Genomic DNA, 21,973 nt, shown 5'->3' with positions numbered 1-21,973 from the left:
ATAGTACTTATTGGATTAAAGTACATCAGGATCATCTCAACTCTTGGTTTACCCACACCATCATATCATGGAATGGAGAAAGTGACTCTTGACCCCAATTTGAAGTCATTCCGTACATCTATCACATGCAATAGAGAGAGAAAGAGAGAGATAATTGAGAGAATGAAGCATGCTCCTATCAATTGATTGAAGGAAGCTCAATGTCATAATCTTTACTCTTTAAGACTGGAGATCGAGGGAGAAAGAAAGAGAGAGATTTGGCATCAATGATGAAATCCTTGATTCAGGTTAAAGTATTAACTGCCATCTCATGTTGCTTTAGATAGCATTTGGTTGCTTAGTTTTAGTTTTCCCAAAAAAAGAGCCAGCCATTGCCAACCAACTTCACATAAATATAATAATTTTTTTTTTTTATATCTTAACATCTCTTCTTGTTGATATACCCCTGAAGCTTTTTTCATATCTGTTCCCATTCTATATGGGCATTACATGACACATGGCACCATCCCATTTGTCAAATCCTGACTCCTACATAATCTAATTGGAGAAACAGGCATCAAGGAATCTAACCACCTTTCCTTAGTAGAGTGGTAGGTTTAGCCCTCATTGTCTTCCCTTCCAAACTCTCTCCATAATATGGACTTGTTTTTTACATGGTACCTTGTATATGTACAGGAAAACACAAAGCAAAAGTTGAATGAGACCAAGCAAGAGAGTTAAAATATTAGGTTAAAAGTAAAAAAGCAGAAAGCTTTGGAAGGAGCAGGAGAAGGGTTGTTTCCAAACCTACATAGTAAAACCCACCCAATCAATACAAATCATTTTTTTCCTTCTTACAATGTACAAATTTTTTAAACTAAAACCTAGGTTTAAGAAAAGATTATGGTTTTCTAAAGCAAACTGTAAGAAAGATTCCATTATTCTAAAGCTTTTGGCTCAGTCTGTGCAAGTCCCAATGCCAACTAATAATGACATGAGAGAAAGAGAGAGAAAGTCTAACAACAGCTGCGATATTATTTGATTAGGTAAAAAATTGCATATAAGCTCATAAACCAATAATAGTATCAGGTAAACAAGCTGTCTGTGGACTGTGAGGAATCACAGTTTCTCATCAGATCTGATTGGTGGTGCAACAGATCACAAATCAATCTTAAAGGATTGGGGTCAACCATGAAAGGGTTTTTGTAGTGATGATAATAGCCACTAGATTAATAGACTTTGTTCTGCATGATGCCTTGTTTACTCAGAAGTCAAAGCCATTGATAATCATTAGATCTGTTCTTGATCACAGATCTAGCTTATCGACGGTTGCAATTGAAAGTAAAGTGGGTCTTAGTGGCTAATAAAATTAAAGGCAAGAGATCGCTGTCAAGTTATGTAGCATCTTTGTCATGTGGCCAATGAGAGGGTACATAGAGGTATCAATATAAATGTGAATTTTAATTTCATCGGATAAGACGATATTTTTGCGTGCTTTTGTGTTTAGTTTTAGGAGCCACGTCTAGAAAATATTCTTTTTCTATAATATTAAATTTTGATTGAGAAAATAAATTGATGAGTAGTTAGATTTGGAAGAAAATAAAACTAGTTTGAATGAGGGTTTGGGAGTTGGTCCAATCGAATCTAAGCTAACATTTTTCTATCATCCGTACGGTCTTAGAAGTAGGCTAAAGAGTAAAGAGAGAATCCCACCTCAGATCTTGACCAAACGGATCAAACCACTCATTAAGCCTCAGGAGTCGGGAATTAAAAAAATAAAATAAAATAAAATAAAATAAATTCAAAAGAAATATAAGAGGACAAGAGATTGTTGTTTAATCGTATAGCGTTTGCATTAGTGTGGGTTCAATGAGAGTGCATACAAAGACATTAACATAGATGTAATTTTTGATTTCATATAGGGCAATGTAATATTTTTGCATACTTCAATCAGGCATAGAACCAGCAGACCAAATAGCTGTTTTTTTTTTCTCTCCTTTTCAATTGATAATTTTGATTGCACCTTCTTTCAAAATGATACAAATTGGTGATGGTATGAGAAATTGACGAGAAATTCAAGCACATCTCAGATTTTTGACCAATCAAACCCTAAAATAAGATTTTGAACTCCCCACATAAGATTTAAAGATCTCCGATTCTTGACCAATCAAACCCTACAACAAGATTTTGAACTAACTCCTAAGATTTAAAGACGGTGATTGTAAGGAGGAGGGAAAAAAATCTTTATAGAGTTGGCAATGTCAGTTGCTAGCTCAAAGCTGGAAAAATCTTAGTAAAATAAGTGATTCTATATTTCTTAAAAAATATACAAAAGTGTTAATATTTAGAAATTAAATTAAAAACAGTAAAGAAAGTTTGGTGTGTTTTTATTTATTTTTTAATATTTTACGGTAGCAGTGGCGGTGGTTAATCATTCAATGGCTCTCTTTCTGATGCAGGCGTGGGTATAAATGCAGAGCTTTTTCCATATAACCTATCTTTTTCTCTTCAAAGACCCGTCTCTGATCTCTCTTTCTCTCTGTCGTCTCTCTTTATAACTCAGTGTGGTTCAGAAGTCCTTCTGATCTCTCCTATCTTTGACGGTTCTTTCATACGGAGCATATAACTTAGCAGTGAATGGTAGTTTCTGCGAAACAGGACAGTTTGAACAAAGCCCAAATTGAACAAAGTTTCAGCAAAAGCTACAATGGAGCACAGAATGCCAAAAGTACAAGGGAATCTCAAGTGGGTATCTTTCTCTTTCTACTTTTAGCTGGGCTTTCTCTGTTTTAGAGCTCTCCTGTAGCTCTGACTAGGGTTTCTGAAAGGTTTTGAATGCTGGGTTATGATCCTGAAATCAATGCTCTCTTTGTATTGTGGATGTTTTGGGGCCCTTCTCAGCTCTTGATTTGAGGTGTGTTTATGTTCTTAGGGGCTTCTCTTCTGTAAATTTGGGCCAATTAGTTCAGTACTCAGTGATACCTTTGGAAAATAATAGCAGTTTTACCTGTTTGTATCCGATACATTTCAGCATACTTAGTTTCGTGTCGTCTTTTCAGTTCAGGCTTTGAAGTGGACTTTTTCCTCCCTTCTATCATCTTCTCTTTCTTGTTGGTTAATCCGTCTTTGGGGATCTTCTTATCTGGTTTCAGTGGTAGACTGAGCGGTTGTAGGGAGATCTCTATAACATAGTGAGCTTTGTTTGAGTTGGTGTTATTTCTGGTTTGTTCCCTTCTTCTAGCATTTGATGTTTGAGCGGTTGTTGGTAGATTTATGAGTTTATGTAATTTGGGTTTTGATCAGACTTTGATCTTCGTCTAAGTATCATTGTGTATAATGAGGGCCTGTTAGTCTTTGCCCATTTTGAAGAAGTTCATCTGTTTTAAGAGTGTTATAGGTGTTACAAATTGCATTTGTTTGAAGTTAGTTTTGGGCTAGGGGCAGATATCTGGTTTCTTTCTACCTTTGTTGTTCTTGCTGGGGGGGGGGGGGGGGGTATGGAGTTGGGTGACAAGGACAAATTTGGCTTGGAGAAGAGGAGTGGGGATTCAATGAACTATCATTCATCTAATGTGTCCCCAGATTGGAGATTTGGCAGTGCCAATCTCACGAATCAGCCAGTTGGTTTGGTTCCTACAGATAACTCATTTTCCGTTTGCAAAGGGGACCTAATGGGTTCCTCGGCTTGTTCATCAATGTCCATGGGAGACTCATTTTGCCCTAGTCTATGGGTCCACCCCAATTCACAGAGCTTGAGCTTCTGCGACAGAAATGTTCAGACCAGTACGAGCACTGGTCATGCAATGGCGATGAGGGAAGAAGTTCCTGGTTCTTCAAGAGCTGGGATTGATAAGGCACTAGATATCAGCTGGAATCCCTCAATATCTAAAGCTGGTGCCTTTTTACAAGGAGGTGCTGGTATTCTTCCTCAGAGCTTATCTCAATTTCCTGCTGATTCTGCTTTCATTGAGCGAGCTGCCAGGTTCTCATGGTTCAGTGGTGGGAATTTTGGTGACATTGTGAATCCTTTTGGCATATCTGAATCCTTGAGTTCCTATTCCAAAGGTGGAGGAACAGTTCAAGGAGCTCCAGAGGACCTCTCAGCTAATGGTTTGAAACCTGTAATAGGAGCCCAAGTTCAGAACAATGAGCTGAACATGCCTGAAGTTTCAAAAGATGTTTCCCTGTCTGCTGAGCATGGGGCAGCTGAAGGGAGTCCAAATAAGAACAATAGAAAAATTGGGAGTTTTGTGAGGTCTCCTGATGAAGCAAAACAAGGAATTGGTGTTTCCAGCAATGAGACTGATGAAGCTGAGTTTAGTGGTGGTGGTTTTCAAGAGGATCCACCGGTGATGGAGAGTGGTGGTGGAGAACCTTCTTCCTACAAGGGAATAAGCAGTAGGAAAAGGAAAAAGAGTGTTCAGGTAGAGATAGTACTTCTTGTTGTGGGGTGCTAAAGTTATTCTTACTGAGTGATCCTAACGTGTGTTCAGTATATTCTCTATTGTAGGACTCTGATCTGGACCAAGTTAAAGGACCTCAGCAATTTCCTGGTGAAACTGCAAAGAACACTGACACCAAACAGAAGTGTGACCAAAACCCAGCTTCTACAAGCACAAAGCCTTCTGGGAAACATGGCAAAGATAGCTCTCGAGATGCTGATTTGAAAGAAGATTATATACATGTTAGAGCTCGAAGAGGTCAGGCAACAAACAGCCATAGTCTTGCCGAAAGAGTAAGATTTTTATTAGAATTTTTGAATTTCATGGAATCTAGTTACATCAACGGTTTTTCAATTAAATGGCTAAACTAGACCATTTTTTGTCACAGGTAAGACGGGAAAAGATTAGTGAAAGGATGAAGTTTCTTCAGGATCTTGTACCTGGTTGCAGCAAGGTAATATTTGGGAACTAATTAAGCCAACATCTCATCAGAATTCTTTTAGATAGTAGTAGTTTATTTAACTAGATTTATTATTCTTACAGGTTACTGGTAAGGCAGTGATGTTGGATGAAATCATTAACTATGTGCAATCACTGCAAAGACAAGTTGAGGTATGACAGTAAAAGTTGGAAAACTATTCTCTCTTAACTTTTATTTTGCATAGTGCAAAACTGTGATTATTCTGCTTTGTTTTTTTTGGCAATTGCACCAATATTCTTATAACTTTAGACGTGAAATAAATAATCTTGATCAAGAAAAATGTGACTCTATTCGACATGGGCAAATTCCTAGTTGAACTGAGCAGGAAAATATGACTTGTTAAAAAAAAGGTTCTTCATTGTCCCTGCCATACTAGTTGATGCCCTTCTTTCCCAACTCACCCACCCACCAAAAAGGGCCATGCCACTGTAAAAGAAAATAAAAAATTGAAAGAAGGGTATGAGGTGTGAAAATAATTAAATGACATCTGCCCCCTTTCTATATCTCTTTTGAACTGCTATTTAACTGTTAGAGATGAAACAACCATTCTTTTTTCCCCCGCTACCATCGTGATTCTCGAGACTATAACAACCTTTATATTGAAATACTATTTAAATAGTTTAAATATCTTTTTGTGGCAGTTCTGTTGCTGCTCAATTTTTATGGGCCATCCGCATCATCATCTTTGTAAATTTTGGTCATTATGATTTTTTCCCAATTGGATATGTAAAACTATATAAACTAAAATCTGTTGGATGATTCAAGTTTGGTAGGTTTTTCCTTCCCCTGCCATAGAAAATACAAGGGAAAATTTTCAATAAAATGTGGGTCATACAGTTGAGACAGGACCCCAAATTTGGCATATTGTAATCGATTCAATGTACAACCCATCTCATGGTACATCACCCATGGTCCACTCTCCATTCGGCCCAAAAGTGGAACTTCTCATGACAAAGTTGAGTTTTCCCCTTGTATTGTTTATTTATTTATTTAATTTTCTTACCATAGATTATGTCTTTAAATATCTGTTACTCTATGGAGTTTTCAACATGTAGCGTATTCTGATATTTCTTTGGTGGACAGTAAATATATATGTTATAGTTATTTAATGATTATGTTACTTGTTGCCTTTGATTTGCCCATGGTTCGAAATGTGAAATGTTCTTTTCTCTTATTCCAGTTCCTGTCAATGAAGCTTGCTGCTGTTAATCCACGTCTAGAGTTCAACATAGAAGGGCTCCTTGCAAAAGATGTAAGTGAAAGTTGATGAAAGTGCATGCAAGCATGCACCCATGGATGCACCTAAGATGGACAATATGTGGATATATATTTTGATGTGTCTCATTTCCAACTATTTACCATCCACTACAGATTCTTCAGTCTCGAGGTCCAATGATGGGGTTTTCACCAGATATGAATATGTCTCATCCCCAGCTACATCCATCTCCACTGGGATTGATCCAAGCAGGACTCCCTGGCATGGGAAACCCCTCAGATGCACTTAGGAGAACAATTAATTCACAATTGACAGCCATGAATGGAGGGTACAAGGAACCTACCACTCAGGTATTGTTTGTATTCTTCAGTCTCGAAGTATTCGAGCATGTTTTCCTCGCTAGTACCTTCTTTTTCTTTTTCTTCTGCATTCGATCTTCAATTCTCTCTCTGAAAAAAGACAATATGTTCTATTGATCAGAAAAGGAAAAAAAAGAAGAAATAATTATCAGAGTAAACTGTATGCAACTATGTGGCAAATCATGATGCATGATTAATGTCTAAATAAGACATTCTAGGTTTGATGCTTCTCCTTAATTATTTGTTGTTGCTGGAGAAAGTTACCCAGACAGACCATTGACTAGACTGATAACCATGGTAACCGTGGTTTTGTCCAAGCTGATAACCATGGTAAGTAAGCAAAATTTAGCTTACCATCATTTTATCCAAATCAAAGCAGGAAGGCAATCTCAAATGGATGGGACTTCTCTTAATTGCACATATAATTGTGTTGAGGAAATCACCATATGTTGTTAAAGTCCCTCAGAATTACCACATTTTTTTGCCTCCATATGGTTGTTCTCCCTTTCCATACATGTGAAATGGATTTCAGTGTGCTTTAACGTTTCCCTTGTGTCATAATTATCTGCAGCTACACAACGAATGGGATGACGAGCTCCACAATGTTGTCCAGATGAGCTTTGGTACCAGTTCCCCTTTCAGTAGTCAAGATTTAAATGGTAAAAATTCATTTTTAGCTTCCTGTAGAAAGTTGGAACTCCTTTGGTGTAGCCCATGTGTGCTGATGATAAGTTGATTTTAATCTTTGTGCATTTGAAGGTTCTCTACCACCAGGACATATGAAAGTTGAACTTTGATTGGTAAATTTCAAGCAGATGAAAGTTCTGTCAAATTCTGAGGCGATAAGAAGTTAAAATCATTAGGGCTGATAAAAAAAAATACACTATCATCCATATCTCCACCGAAAGATCCATTAGTAGCAAGTTAATATTGACTCTGGAACCAAGGCCAAGGGTTACATTTGTTGTATAGCAGTAGGGAAAGCAACTCTACCTTAAAGCTTCTTGGGTGTATTATATAGCAAAAAGTATGTCCTTATTTCAGTTGTAACCATAGGTGCAGAATCCTTTGTATATGGAGATGAGAGTTGCCCATTATGGAGAGGGGATTGAGAAGTTGAATTTGCTGTAAAATAAATGTTCGGAAGCTTCGGAGAGATTTTGTGGAAGAAGGTCAATAGGGTTGTTTCTCATTGGATCTGCTGTGAATCTTGGTCGGATGTTACGAGACTTGAGGCTTCTTGGTTTTGGATTTTCTGTTGAAAGTAGATACCATGATGCTATTCAGTTGCAGATGGAAAGTTGGAGTTGTAAGTTTCATCACCCTATATCAAATGAAATTAAATATATTTTTTTTAAATTGTCAATTGGTATCTCTACACCCTCTGCCCCCACCCTCCCCCCCAAAAAGAGGACCTGATGCATACTTATATGTATTTTCTCTGGTCTTGTGTTCTTGCAAATCTGTTTGTTCTGTGGATCTCCTTTGTGACACCTTGTTTGGGTTCCACGCGGTAGGTGAAAGTAGTCCAATGTGGAGACTTATAGGTACTTGGAATCCATTTCCTTAATGGCTAACTATGGATATTTTATCCATTTGATGAGAGGAAGAGAGGTCGCATGAATTAACTCAAAAGCTCCTGAGTTCATATATGATTAATGCAGTCGAAAGGCTTTTGAGCTCATATATTGAAATCAAATTCCTTCTACTGTAGGACCACAAATAATAGGCTTATTTGGAATAGGAATTGTCACTAGTATTTATTTTTGTTGTTGGGGCTAGATTAATGATTGTGAGACATATTAAATAGCCATCATAATCAGGAGAGGTCCATGTACCATAATTTACCAAAAAATACAATATTTTTTGGTAATTTACTTAATTTATGTTCAGGTGGTTGAAATATTTTCAGGTAAGTTGTTCAGATGGTAAGATGTGCTTGGCATCATATAGAAAGGCAAAGACTTAAAGCTGTGAGCATATGATGGAGTGATTAGAAAGGAAAACTTAATGTTGGTCGGTTTACATAATTAGATCTAACAACCTACCTGAAGAAAAAACATATAGGAGAATGATGCAATCATATTGGCACTGTGCATTGGATCCCATTCCTAAGTGCGTGCTTGTCTAAGAATCAACAACAATAATAACAAACTGAACTTTATCCTAACTTAATGGGGTCGGCTACATGAATCCAAACAAGACAAAGTAGGAGAAAACAAAGGTAAAAAAGAGGAAAGAAGACAACCCCGTAAATTAGAAGAATCTCAGTTAAATGGGGTCTGCTATATGAATACTTGTCCTCCAATAGGTTCTATACGAGGTCATACTAGATACAAGCCCTAGATTATGAATGTCCTTCACAACTTTTCTAATGGTTATTTTAGGCTTGCCCTAATTCTTTTAGCTCCTTCAATTGGATCATATCACTTCTTCTTATTGGGGCATCCTTAGACCTCCGTTGAACGTGACTATACCTTCTCAAATGACTCTCTTAGAGCTTATCTAAAAATATCACTAGAAATGGGATCTTTTTTTATGTGCATCCCTTTATTAAAAACATCAAGGATTCACTTCACGGTTTGAAAATTCGGAGAAATTGGCCAAATCGGTCGGTCTTGATTCCAAAATTTCCCTGATATCTGAAGACCGGAGTGGATCGGGGTGATTTGTTCTGATCCTGATGAACCAGTTCATACGATTCACTGCAACTCTTCTAAAACTTTCAAACCCAACCTTTTAGAATGCAATTTTTGGCAATTACTCTATCGACTGGGCATCGAATTTTATGAGATTGGCGAATCATATCATCTTTTCATGATCTACAAGTCAAATTCAACCCAAAAAAATAAAATAAAAAATCTACAGAACCTATTTTCTTAGGAGTACATCATGCAATCCAATGCGAAAATTCAATTCACCCCCTCTTCTGGTTGATTTTAGCTATGGAAGTCATGCATGTGGTCTATGGTTGATAGATCAACTTGTTTGGTTGACGAAATCATGTGTTTGCTGGCTTGATTTTGCAAATTTTAAGAAATGCTTGAAGAATGTGAAAACCCGAATTTTGTTATGCATTTCTTTTACTAATTCAAAAATAGAAAATTAATGCGATTTTTTTCTCCCTTTATTGTAATAAATTGTGAAATTGTAATTGAAAAAAAAAAGAATGTTCCCCCAATATATATTTTTTTTGCCCTATCGCTTAATTTTGAGATCATTGCATGCAAAAAATAGTGACTTTTTACCTATTTTGTAAAAAACTGAAAAAAGCTAATTATGGATGAGTTATTTTTTTTAATAATATGTGGAAAAATGTGAGAATGAGAGAGAATCAGTAATGCCATTCTTGAGAATTGTATATTTGTAATGCCCTATATCGCTTAATTTTGAGAACATTGCATGCAAACACCAATGTAATTGTTCCATAAATCTGAAAATAGGTAACTATGGGAAAATACTCTGTTTTTTGTTTTAATAAATTGCAAAAGCTTGTGAGAATGAGAATGATATTATTAAGGGAAAATTACATTGTCACCCCTTGAGAGTTGTACTTAATATAGAGTGACCCTTGTGAATCTAAATTATATATTCACATTTTCTGAGTTTAGGTTAGTTATTACAGTCAGCCCCACTCTGTTAGTTAAGTGTTACGGTGTTGGTAAAGTTTGCTTTCAAATGATTAATATACCCCTAATGAGGTATGAATTTATCATTTTGCCTATAGGGCATCCCTAACTTCACCCCTTACCAAGTTCACTTTTCTTCATATTCCCACTCTTGAGAGCTCTCTGCAATTGTAATGGCGCTTGGAAATAGAAAAAGCAGTCCCGGCCTAAATCCATCTCCCCATCTTCCCATCTTCCCATCTCCTCTTCTGCAAAACCCTAAAACCCCATCTCCCTGACTCTTCTTCTACAAAACCCTATTTCCCCATCTCTTCCTTATACTGTGCTTAGTGGTGCCGCCGACGATGGGGGACTGTAGTTCCTCTGGCATTGCTGCAAATCCTCATCCTCAGTTGAGCTGCTGTTGTTCCTCCTCTACAAATTAGTACGGTGATTCTAACAAATCCAAAGATTCACTGCTTACGAGTTCCCACCATGGGTCCAAATTCCAAAACCCTCTCTCTCTCCCATTAACTGGTTCTGATGAAACCAGAAAACCCCCCTTTAGATAACTCTGCAGCATCGGAAATCCGCTCACTCTTTAGATAACTCTGCAGCATTAGAATATCAGAACTCAAATTGGGCTCCACTCCACTTCTTAACATCATCTCAGATCAGGTTTTTTAGCATATGGCCAGCCCCATCACTAAAGAAGTTGTAATCCCGACTTCTGGGTTCATGATGAGACAACTGCATCTCAAGCAGTTTGAGAAACTGGTTTTCAGGATTCTCTGTATCACATATAAAGCATTTATGCATTTCACTTTCCCAAATTGTCTGTCCATTTTAAAAACCAAGATATGAAGTTTTGTTGAATTCTCTATAGTGTCCCTATTTAATCATCCACTCATTTAGTCTAATTCACTTGTCATAATTGTAAAAAAACAGGGGTTAGGAAACAAACACAGATTAATTAAGAAAGCTACTTGCATGGATTCGGATCCTCTGTAGCGTGACACAGTCACAGTATTGGACTACGTGCCCAAACACCACAGGGCCGTTGGATGGTGTGCTACACACTATGTCTCGTTACAGAGGAACCCAACGCTACTTGCATGCACTGGTCCACACATTGTAAGAGTAACTGAAGGCCGTCTAATTTTTTGATACCTAGTCGGAAATCAATAAGGTGCGGCTTCCACCTCTATTAGCATGGATCATGATGGCCATGGGGATGGGTCAAAAAGCAAAGGAGGGTATTTTTGGAATTTGTTCTATATGGGGAGTAATGACATTCCTAGGTTCGTGGGTTTCCTTCTCATAAATGCATAAATGCATCTCAAGCAGTTTAACAGTTCTGGATAAACTCCTACTTGGTGTGTGTTGCGTGTGGAAATCTCCGATGTTCGGTTCGCCCACGGATGAGCCTGCAAAGACCAAGTGATGAGTACAAGAGAGCCGGTGTGGCTCCGGCCTAGGAATCTCTGATGCCAAAGTTAGATCACTAGTGCAACAGCGTAACTGCGTAGTAAAAAGCAAGTTGATGAATGGTGCTCCATACCTGGGTATTTATAGAGTGAGGATGAGATGAGGCGGTTGGGAGAGTCCTAGTATGGTAGGAGTACTTCTTTCGGAAGGTTCTCTCGCGTAGAGCGGAGTGGAGAGCTAATTTTCGGGGTCGGGCTCTTATTAAGGTAAGAGTCCATGTAGAGTGTGATTCCGTGTTGCGTTGGGATCGTGGCTCGATCCTTATCCCGTGATTCTCGGGATGCGCTGACGTGGTCCGGAGATCCCCGGTGGGGCGCTATGGCAGCTTCAGTGGAGGAGGGCTCGGCCTCTGAGGTCGGCTTAGGAGGGCGGCATGGTAGGTCGGCCTTGGCCGTCACCTCGGCCTGGGAGGTCGGCCCGAGAGGTTGGTCTCGGTAGTAAGCTCGGCCGGGAGTCTACGGCTGACCTGTATGAGCTCGGCTCAGAGCTCGGCCTCAGCCACAGGCTAGCTTGTGCGAGTCTGGCTCTGTCAGGTGACTTATCGGCGATGGGGTCGGCCTGGTTTCCTGCTCGGCCCAATTTGGTTCTCGGACTGAGGTCAGGTCGGCAATGTAGCAGCCTCTGATAGGTGGGGTGTTTTATTCCTCATCAGTGTGTGACCACTTTCTTGCATTTCAATCAAGAGTCTATTAGCTATATCCCTCCTGCTTGATTTGTTAAAACCATTGATCAAATTAAGTTTTTCTGGTTGCAACTTTATCTAATTTGTGAAGTTCCCCGTGTATTACGTAACCATCTTCTACCCTCTTGTTCTTGCACTGAGTTGATATAAATTTATCATATAAAGCATCATTTGGCACAACATTCTACTCCAAGGTCCTTCGGACTTGGCTCCTGTCCAGCACTCTGCCCACCTGGGCTGCACATGCAGTGCTGGACAGAGTGAGGCGTGAAAAGACCGGGCAGGGGTCTGGCGCTGCACATGCAGCCCGGGCAGAGTGCTGGACAGGATCTTTTTCCAGGTCCTTCCACTCTGAATTCCCATTCCCCCTTCGCCGCCTCAAACAGCTCTCCCTCTCCTTCCGCTCATCTCAACCCCACCTCTTCCCCCCTCAAGAATCAAGATCCTTGTGATTTCATCTTTGTTCGTGCCGTCCAATCTGCTGAAGAATTACTTCATCAATTAGACAGAATTGATGCTTTGCTCAGTGACCCACCTTCAAAATTACCTATGAAGTTGATTATGATTGATTTGATTGCGGCACTCTTTTGTTCAAAATTTGAGAACACCCCGGCTGATCTCAAGCGATGCTCGTCTCTGTTTTTCAGGATATCAGGGAAGTTGAAATCGCAAACGAAAAGGTATGGACTTGCTGTTATGGTTACAAATCAGGTTATTGATTTTATGGCATCTAATGGTGTTCATGGGCTGAGAGTTGGCAATATGAGGTGCGACCATGGCAGCAGCGATGGTCAAAGCCCTCTGCTTTGGTCGATTGAAGAAGATGGGACTCAACCCGTCATTTTGTTAATTGTTAAGGGGCTTTTTTGTCTTTTAAATTGTGTTATTTAACAGTTTTTGGTTAATGATCTTAGAAGAGGGCAAAGTTGGCATTTTATATTATATTATTTAACACCGTCCACTTAGGGGGGCGATTGTATAATTTAAAAACACAGGGGATCGCTCTGTATTTAATACAAACCTTAGGGGGTGTCAGTATAATTTTTGATTTATTTTTGCTTGTTATATGCATGAATTGAGGGTTTGGATGGTAAGACAGTATTTAGTGTAGACTCTGCAACAAAATTGTCTCAGGTGGTATTAACAGATTGAAATACCATCTTGCAGAGAAGAGAGGGGAAATGGAGGGATGATCTAATGTCCCAGTAGAGATAATGAGGCAATCTATAGTGCTTAAATGCAAGGCAAAATAACACAAAGGGAGCCAGACATAGACAAGAATAGCTTTTGATAGAACATGTTGGGGCCGGGGTAGTTATCAAGCAGAATGTGAGCAATTTTTAGGGATGATTTCTCCAATCTATAGGGGATTCTGCCACAATGAAGAGATGATTCAGGATGGGCTTATGGACCTATGGAATCTTGTATCATGGTCTTTTATTTTTTATTTTTGATGAAAGTTAAAAAAAACTACTTATATATTTTGAGAAAATACACCTCATTTTTTTATTTTTATGAGAAAAAGTCCAAACTTAGATTACCAGAAACGTATTTACATCATACAAGAAGGGTTTTGAGGGAGTGTTAGTCCTAAGAGATGTCAAAATGTAAGATCATAGGGCTCCTACTGTCCATTGGTTGTGCTGGAGATAGATAGGTACAAAAGTGAAGTTAGCTGTGAGTTCAACTAGTTCCACAAAAAGAGAGAGCATTGTCCAAGGTACATAAGGTTTTTGCTCAGGCTACAAAAAATTACTAAGACTATAGCTAGATATCCAAATCTCTTTTAGATGGATCCCTTCCTTGAGAGCGTGTTTCCACCCCTGCAAGATTCCTATCAGCTCAGCCTCCTTTGGGTTGGATGAACACGAAATTTTTGCAGATGTTAAAACACTCTGGCCATCTAACAAAAAGCAATACCCCCATCCGGTTAGTCCCAGTGATGGTTCAGAAAGGCCTGCGCAGCAGAGAATAGGGAATTTTACTTCGTTATTAGGCAAAAGGTTGAAAACTGGAGCGCATTGTGTGTCTTGGGTGTGAGCTATTCTGAGTGCATTTAAAGTAGGAGGGGAGAGACCTAAATAATACATCCAGTGATTAATATTTAATAACACCAAATGTGGGTTAGCTGGGGCCAAACCACGAGATACTTTGTTTCTTACATCCCATATAAAGTAGCAAGTCAAAACAAATATAGAAAAAAATCAGGAAGCAGAGTTCAAATCCAGGGCTTTAGAATTGAGGAGGAAGGCACAGAGCTGTGCGATATTGGGGTTGCTAAGGAGCTCTGTTCTCAGGCTGAGGGGCCCAGATGCCCAGACAGGCTTAGTCCATTCACAAGAAAATACACCTTGATTGTCTTGCGCATAGGTCGCAAGGTTGAGTGCCACTTCTAAGCATAAGTTATCTTTAAACATAGAAAATGTAATGTCTAAAGATCTATTACTTATATACATTAGATCCTTAATATATAACCACGGCCATGGAGAGTTAGTAGGGAATGGAAGAGCGCATTGGCGATCATTTGGTTTGAGCACCAAACCTCCTTGATTTCCAAACCTATATGAGCTACATGATCTAGACCAGCCTTGATGCTATACAATTCTGGATCCCAGACCTTAGAAGATAAAATATTTCTTGCAGCAAAAAACAAAAACCTTCCATCCATCAAAAAAATATACGCCCAGCCTGCCAATCTTAGTCTTGGGGTCTGGATTCCTGCACACAATAAAATAGGATATTTAAGCTTAGGAATAGATTTCCAAGAAACCAATTTGTAAGTAGTCTCGGATGCCTTAAATACATCATTGGGCGAAGAGGGAAGGGGTTGTAAATGTAAATCCGCTATCCAGCATGAAACCTGTTGTAATACCCAAATGGCATTTGGTTTTCCAGAACCAAAAGTAACTTTGTTTCGTGCCGACCATATGAAATAGCAAGTAATGACAAATACCTAAAAAAACCAGGTAATTGAGGCTTTATCTAACTGTCTTGAATAAAAGAATTTAAAACAAAAATCACTCAGGGAATCATAAACCAAAGATTCAGTGCGTAAACCCGGAGGTCCAGCCACCCAAATATGTTTGACCCAATCGCATGACAGGAAGAGATGCCAGTAAGATTCGATACAATTTCCGCAGAATGCACAAGAGGGATCGATCTGTATCCATTTGGAAATGGAAGCCTTGATCGGAAGTCTTGCATGTATCGACCGGAAGTCCTGCATGTATCACACGCCAGAAGAAAATCTTATGGTCATTTTGTTTTGATAGAATTGGGTTATGTTATGACAAGTCAATAAGTTGAAGCAGAAGCAGGGTCTTCTGCAGGGACTCAAAGCGGGGAATGGAATGGGGTGGAAAGTCGTAGAAATTTGGACTGACTCGAAGGAATTAGAGAGATTTGTGCTTGAGCCGAACAAGGATACATGGCCTTGGAATTCTATTCACATTTTTAGAAATTTCTTTGTCGATTTAATGGTGAGGTTTTTTGTGTAAAATCTGAGAATGCCCTAATTAAGTTTTTGGCCATTCTGACGCATTTCGAAGGCGAAATGATCCGCCAAAGAATCACCACAGCATTTTCTGGACTGAGATCAGACTTCACCAATAACACAAGTGCCCATAGAAATGGACCCTGTTACACCCGCACCCCGGATCATAATTAATTATTATTTCTTCCCCGTGACGTGTGGTTATCACTGCCACGTATGCTGGTGAGCTGTTCTCACTGGTGGTCAAACCCAGCTACAAAATTATTGACCACAGTGCGGGTTTACCTGTGGAGGAAACTATTCGGGGTCATAGGGGACAAACCATGACAAGGAAATAGTAAGTTCTAGCCCTTAAGGTTATTTATTTACCCTTTCTCTTGATGCCCTCGAAGTACGGGTCAAGATTTGGACAGCCCGGGCTATTTTAGTTGAGTTGAGAATATTCCATTTGTGGGTCCCACTTATTTAAGGGAGCGTGTGATGGGCTTATAATCCCATGGTGGATGGACCCATCCCCAAGTGGGTTCTTTTCTATTTGAAACCTGTGGGCAAGCCCATTTAGTTAAGAGGCCCATTTGACTCTATTTGACCCATCTAACTTAGAGTACCCATTTAACTCTTGACCCATTTAACTTAAACTATCCATTTAGCTATTTGACCCATTTAACTTAGAGGATCCAAGGTCCATTTTCTTTAAATAAGACAAAGGGGGGGGGAGAAGCATTCATTTCATTTCTTCTCCCATCTAACCTAAATCGTGGAGGAGAGAAAGAGGAGAGAAAGGAGAAAGAAGAAAGAAGAAAGAAGGAAGAAGGAAGGAGAGAAGGAGGAAGAAGGGTGGAGAAACTTGGTTGGAGGTTGGAAGAGCACTTCTTGGAGCCTCAACATGGAGCCTTCTATATTGGGGGTAGGTAAGCCATTCAATCCCATCTCTTTTCTTCTATTTTGGGTTTTGGGGTTTGGGAAATGGGAGAAATTCGACCTAGGGTTCTCTTGGAACCTAAGGAATCGATGGAACCTCTAAACCTAGACTATGGTGGAGTTATTTCACTCCATTACAAGCCCTAAGCCTAAGTAATCTCTTTCCATTTAAGAAATTTAAGGTTTCTACCATATTATGTCCTAATTTAGGTTCTCTTTGTTTTCTCTTAAATCCATGGGATTACATGGACCTAATGAGGTCTTAGAACCCTAATGGACCTAGGAGGAAGTTTTTTTGAAGCCTCCCTACCTTTAAACCCCTTGGAAAATGAATCCCTAGTGAGAAACCCTTCAATTTTCGGTTCTGCAGGTATGTGGTTTTACACTCGGATTCAGTTTTCTGAAACCACATCTGCATCCGACCTTGACTAAAACTATCCTAAGCCCCTGGTTAGCTAGGATTTACATGTGGTTTCAGACCTGCAAGAAACCACCCTGAAATTACCTCCCGAAAAGGCCCCGTGAAGCTCGGATTTACACTCGGATTCGATTTTAAAAACCACATCTCGCATCCGACCTTGACTAAAACTGTCCTGGGCCCCTGGTTTCCTAGGATTTACACTCGGATTCAGTTTTCTGAAACCACATCTGCATCCGACCTTGACTAAAACTGTCCTGGGCCCCGGGTTTCCTAGGATTTACATGTGGTTGCAGAATTTGGGCATGAAACCACTCCTGCAACCACTCTACTTCTGAAACCTTATACTTAAATGATTTATGGGAGACCTTTTGGGGATCCGTCCCTTTACTTAATTAACCCTATTTTCACTCTTTATTTAGGTTTAAAGTTTTCATCTTGTGACGTGTTACTTGATTTCGGCGACAACTCATAACATCGGGGCATAACACATATTGTGAGTGGGTTTGGTTGTTTGGGCTTGATATTATTATTGCATTGTATATTATGTCATCATTATAAATTATTAAGCATGCTTGCGCATATTGCATATTTTTATATATGAATGTTATGATGTTGATTGGTAATGTTGTACCTTGATGGGTCTCGGTGCCGGAACCCCGAACACTATATACATTATGAAGAAATTATGTTGAATGTCATGTTGAACTGTATGCGCCGTGCCGTGCTGGTAACCGGGCACTAAACCATATGAAAAGTTGATGCGCCCGGATTACCTCTCGGGACGATAGGACTTGCATGTAGCTGTGGCTAGGATTTTACACCCTTATGCTACGACCCTTACCAACAGGGGTTTAGGTGTTGGGTAATCAGTACACCGGATTCTGTGGAGGTGGGAGAGGCCAGTCATGGTAGTATTGGTTATCAGGGGTCTGCCACTGAGTGGTCTTGGAGGCTTCGATCGGCGTAGGTCCCACGTGACAATTGAGGTTTCATTGTGGCGATAAGTTAAGTGACCCACAGTGTCTCCCGAGTTGTCACAGTAGCATATGCCATTGACTTAGTTGTGATGTTAGGTGAAAAATTTACTTAACATATGCATGCATCATTGGACTATGTGAATTGTGTGTTTGTGCATCCCCATCCCCTCACTGGCTCAGTGGAGAGCTAACCCCCTCGTGTACACAATTTTTAGATTATGATGCAGGTACGGAGGAGCCGGAAGCTGTGTTAGAGGAACATGGCAACGGGTGTCCTTGTGACGATTGTGCCTACGGGCCGTGAGAATTCTAGGGACTTGTTCCCCTTTTGTTTATTTTAGGGCGTAGGCCCATGTATAAACATTTACTACTATACCCTTGTTGATCATTATTAGATGGAAATGAAAAATGGATTAACTACAGTATTTATCATCTAGGCTTTAATCATCTTGTAACTATTGATTTTATACGCTTCCGCAAAACTATTGATCTTTTGGAATGTAATATTTTCCTTTCCGCACTCTGATATTATATTGTTTTAATATTGGTTATGACTGTGCGTTGGGACACTGTGTCAGTGATCCTGGCAGCTTAGTAGGATGACACGCGTCGTCCTAGTCACCCCTTATAATGTATTGTATCCCTTGTCTGGGATGGGGGCGTGACAGAGTGGTATCAGAGCAATGATGCTCTGCACCGACCACAGTCTCGCGGACTCTTGATTTACTCTCCACAATTAGGTTCTAAACTAAAAATCTTCAAGAACATAAATGATTGTGTGCAGACATAGGAGAAGACTGATTGTGGTGAAACAAGAACTTAGAAGATAATAGGCAACATGGCACTTAGGACTTGAACCATAGGCTGTTAAGCTACAACTTTGAAATTGCTTGGTTGAGCCTTAAGTAGGTCATAAATGAGTAACTATATGTTAAAATTCATAAACAATAATGAACCAATTATAACCAAGCATAATTATCAACAATGATTTAAACAAGAAAGAAGTAAGCAAATACATAGAGATACATATAAGATTAATTACAAATATTCAATCGTTCCAAATCTTCTTGGGAGGCGATCATATCCTTCCCATTTCAACATTCATGATTTCATCTATTCCAACAAAGACATATGATTCTATCCTGCTCAATCAAAAGATACTAATCTAACACCATGATCGTTCCAGATTCTCTGCTTCGGCATAACTGTGTCTTTCCCAACTCGAAATGCAAGATCTCATCTGTTTCAACTCAAAACATTTGATTCTGTTCATCTCAGATTAAATATACAAGTCTACCATTTCAAAAAGTTCCTAGTTGGTCATCCTAAGATAAGAACTAGAAGAACTGATCCGGGATAACTTCAATTTGTTGAGAGAAAGCTGGGCTAGTCATTTGCACCACCGCCACTACCGCGACCAAGAAAGGTGTTGATGTCAACTACCCCTCTCTCGATACCTCTAGGCGCCAAGTCTGATTGGAGAGTTGCTTCGTGACCTCATCGAAGCCATCCACCACTCGCAGGTTCAGCCGCCTGATGGTCGTCAGAATGTCAATACCTCCCACTTGATTAAGGTATAAGGATTCCTTCTAAGTGAACAATAGGTCCTTGCTCCTCCAATGGACACGTTGATAACGCCGGCCAACTGTGCTGCAATTAAGGCTATAGGAACCCCCTTGACACATGAAACAACCCGATAGTTTTGTGTGCCCAGGTTCTCGGTATCCAGATTGGCATAGAAATGGCGAATGAGTTTCAGGTAGTATGGTTCAGGAAGGTTGAGAATGTTGGTCCACCCCAATGCCTCGAATCTCTGCCCCACCATGTAAGCTTTGAGATCATCCAACACTACATCCCGCCCTTCCACTATATTTTTGAAGCGGAAGTAGTCTTGGTAAAGCTCTTGGTCCTCTATCTTTTGAAACCATAGTGGATCTAGGACAGTTGGTGCAACTTATTCAACGCATGCACGCCATGTTCTTGGAGCCATTGATTATTTTAACCTGCAGCCAAAAGCTAAGATTGATAGCAAATTAGTACCTTGAATGCTAAGGCCTAAGTAGATGATCAATGTAAGATTGTGAAGTTCAAAACCTAGCCCTTGATTTTCCTTTCAAAGCAAATTGAATTACAGCAGGATTCTTAGGCTAGAAAATTCTGATTTTATTCAATTGTGATCTAAGAAGTTGGGAAAAAAGGGAAGGCATGGCCATTATGTGAATGACATGATAAATAATGAAGATTCATGGTCATATTATGCCTAGGACATGATATTTTATACAAAGTAGTAAGTTCAAACAAGAAGTAGACTTGTTCGATCATGGAGCATGCCTTGGGCTTCAAAAAAAAAAAAAAAAAAAAAATTTCAGATTTTGTGATTGGAAGTTTGAATTTTGAGAAACAAGTAAAGTTGGCTTGTGACCACTCAAAGGATGTAAACTAAGCCCTATCTAGTAAGACCGATTCATACATGGCAAAAGAGAAGAGGAAAATTCGAGTAGGTTTTGGTTTTTCCAAAATCCAACCTAAATCCTTGAGTTAGATGCCAAGATCGTATGCAAGCCCTTGTATAGGTTGCTTATGGTGAGAAAATGGTTAAGATTAGATTGTGAACAATCTACTGAGCAAAAGAAAGCAAAACCCCCAAGTTTCCAAAACCTAAATTGTGTTTTGGGGTTTCTCCTTGAGAGAACTCGATGGGAGAGAGAAAGATCTTACCTGAATGCGATTGGATGTTGTTGAGGAGTAATTTGGAGCACTAAAATCCACCGAGGGAAGAGAGAGCAAGAACGATCACGGCTTTTGGTTCTTCAAATGTATTAGGATTGTGTTTCGAATGAGGGAAATAAACCCCTAAGTTGCAGGTTTTAAAATTTTAAATTTTTGGGCCATGCTGTTTCACCCGTGGATTCAATTTTGTGAAACCCATTGAGAATCCACGAATTTCGAGAACAAAATTTGGTTCTCGTAAAGCTCGGATTTACCTGTGGTTGCAACTTCATCAAACCACACCTAAAACCGCCTGCCGTAAAGGATTTTCTTGCCCTGTCTTGATGAACCAACCTATGTTAGGCTTTTATTACCTCAATTTGATGTTTCCCTCGCCCCTCTTGTGGCATATCTTACCCCGGTAACTTAAGCTTTATGCTTGACAAATAAAAGTATAGAAGTGAAATGTATACAAGATGTGGAAATGGTATTGTGACAAGAGCATATAAGGGAAATGAGACATGATAACCATAGGAAGATGTTTGGAGTGAAGAGAAATGAATAAGATCAATGCACATGTAAAATCCATGTGAGATTCCTAATGCGTGGATGTGAATAATGAGATCAATGTGAACAACATATACTTTTGGCGACTTTACATCCCAACCAATATCAAACAAGCAAGTTATTGGATGAAAATACCCCAACAAGAGACAAGAATTATTTATTTGAGGAAAAGAGGAAAGATTCTAAGGATTTTATCAATAATTATGTATACAAGAGAATATGCTTGAAGATAAGACAACGTGATAAATTTCTATGAAATTTTATGGCATGTAAAAGAATTAGATTTGAACTTGAAGAGTTTCTCCAAAATATTATGAATTGAGGATTTTACCACAACCAAAACCTGGGCATAATCCAAGTAAAATTCAACTAGACATGACAAGATAGTGGTAATCTCTAAAATACTTGCAAAGACTTGAAATTTATAAAAGATGCAATAATCAAACAAGGATCCAACAACTTAGTGCCATCGATCAAATAGGACTTGATTACACCCAAAAACCCTAGTTTCGGCCAATCAATTTTGGTATGGATTTGGTGTACATGGCTATGGGATTACAAGCAAAATCAAGACATGATCACAACTTGAGATGATTCATCCCAAATCTAAGAAAAGAGAAAGTAGAAATG

The 21,973-nt window shown here is 39.3% G+C and overlaps 1 protein-coding gene and 1 long non-coding RNA gene across 2 annotated transcripts in view; one reads left to right on the top strand and one right to left on the bottom strand.

Annotated features, from left to right (window-relative positions):
- Window positions 1-3,005: 3,005 nt before the first annotated feature.
- LOC122664804 overlaps window positions 3,006-21,973 on the bottom strand; it is a 28,798-nt gene continuing 9,830 nt past the window's right edge. Inside the window, exons 3-4 of the long non-coding RNA XR_006333379.1 lie at window positions 12,488-12,492; window positions 3,006-3,213 (exon numbers count right to left, since the gene is read on the bottom strand). This is a non-coding gene — a long non-coding RNA (uncharacterized LOC122664804). The remainder of the gene's footprint in view (window positions 3,214-12,487; window positions 12,493-21,973) is intronic.
- On the top strand, window positions 3,237-7,672 carry LOC122664803 (transcription factor bHLH49). The gene is made up of 8 exons (XM_043860785.1): window positions 3,237-4,403; window positions 4,490-4,714; window positions 4,810-4,875; window positions 4,965-5,033; window positions 6,083-6,154; window positions 6,274-6,468; window positions 7,049-7,136; window positions 7,237-7,672. Exons 1-8 carry the CDS (start codon window positions 3,477-3,479, stop codon window positions 7,272-7,274), a joined length of 1,680 nt encoding a protein of 559 aa, XP_043716720.1. The 5' UTR covers window positions 3,237-3,476; the 3' UTR covers window positions 7,275-7,672.

Source organism: Telopea speciosissima, chromosome 6, assembly GCF_018873765.1.
Source record: "Telopea speciosissima isolate NSW1024214 ecotype Mountain lineage chromosome 6, Tspe_v1, whole genome shotgun sequence".
NCBI classification, from domain to species: Eukaryota; Viridiplantae; Streptophyta; class Magnoliopsida; order Proteales; family Proteaceae; genus Telopea; species Telopea speciosissima.
Note: the sequence above shows the minus strand (reverse complement) of the source record. Positions and strands in the feature narration are given on the sequence as shown.

What these genes read in the sequence shown, in the direction of transcription:
- LOC122664803 (XM_043860785.1), top strand. Translation starts at nt 3,477, where the DNA reads ATGGAGTTGGGTGACAAGGACAAATTTGGCTTGGAGAAGAGGAGTGGG. An exon ending in GCCATAGTCTTGCCGAAAGA is followed by an intron (nt 4,715 to 4,809) that starts GTAAGATTTTTA and finishes TTTTTGTCACAG; the next exon opens with GTAAGACGGGAAAAGATTAG. An exon ending in TTGTACCTGGTTGCAGCAAG is followed by an intron (nt 4,876 to 4,964) that starts GTAATATTTGGG and finishes TTATTCTTACAG; the next exon opens with GTTACTGGTAAGGCAGTGAT.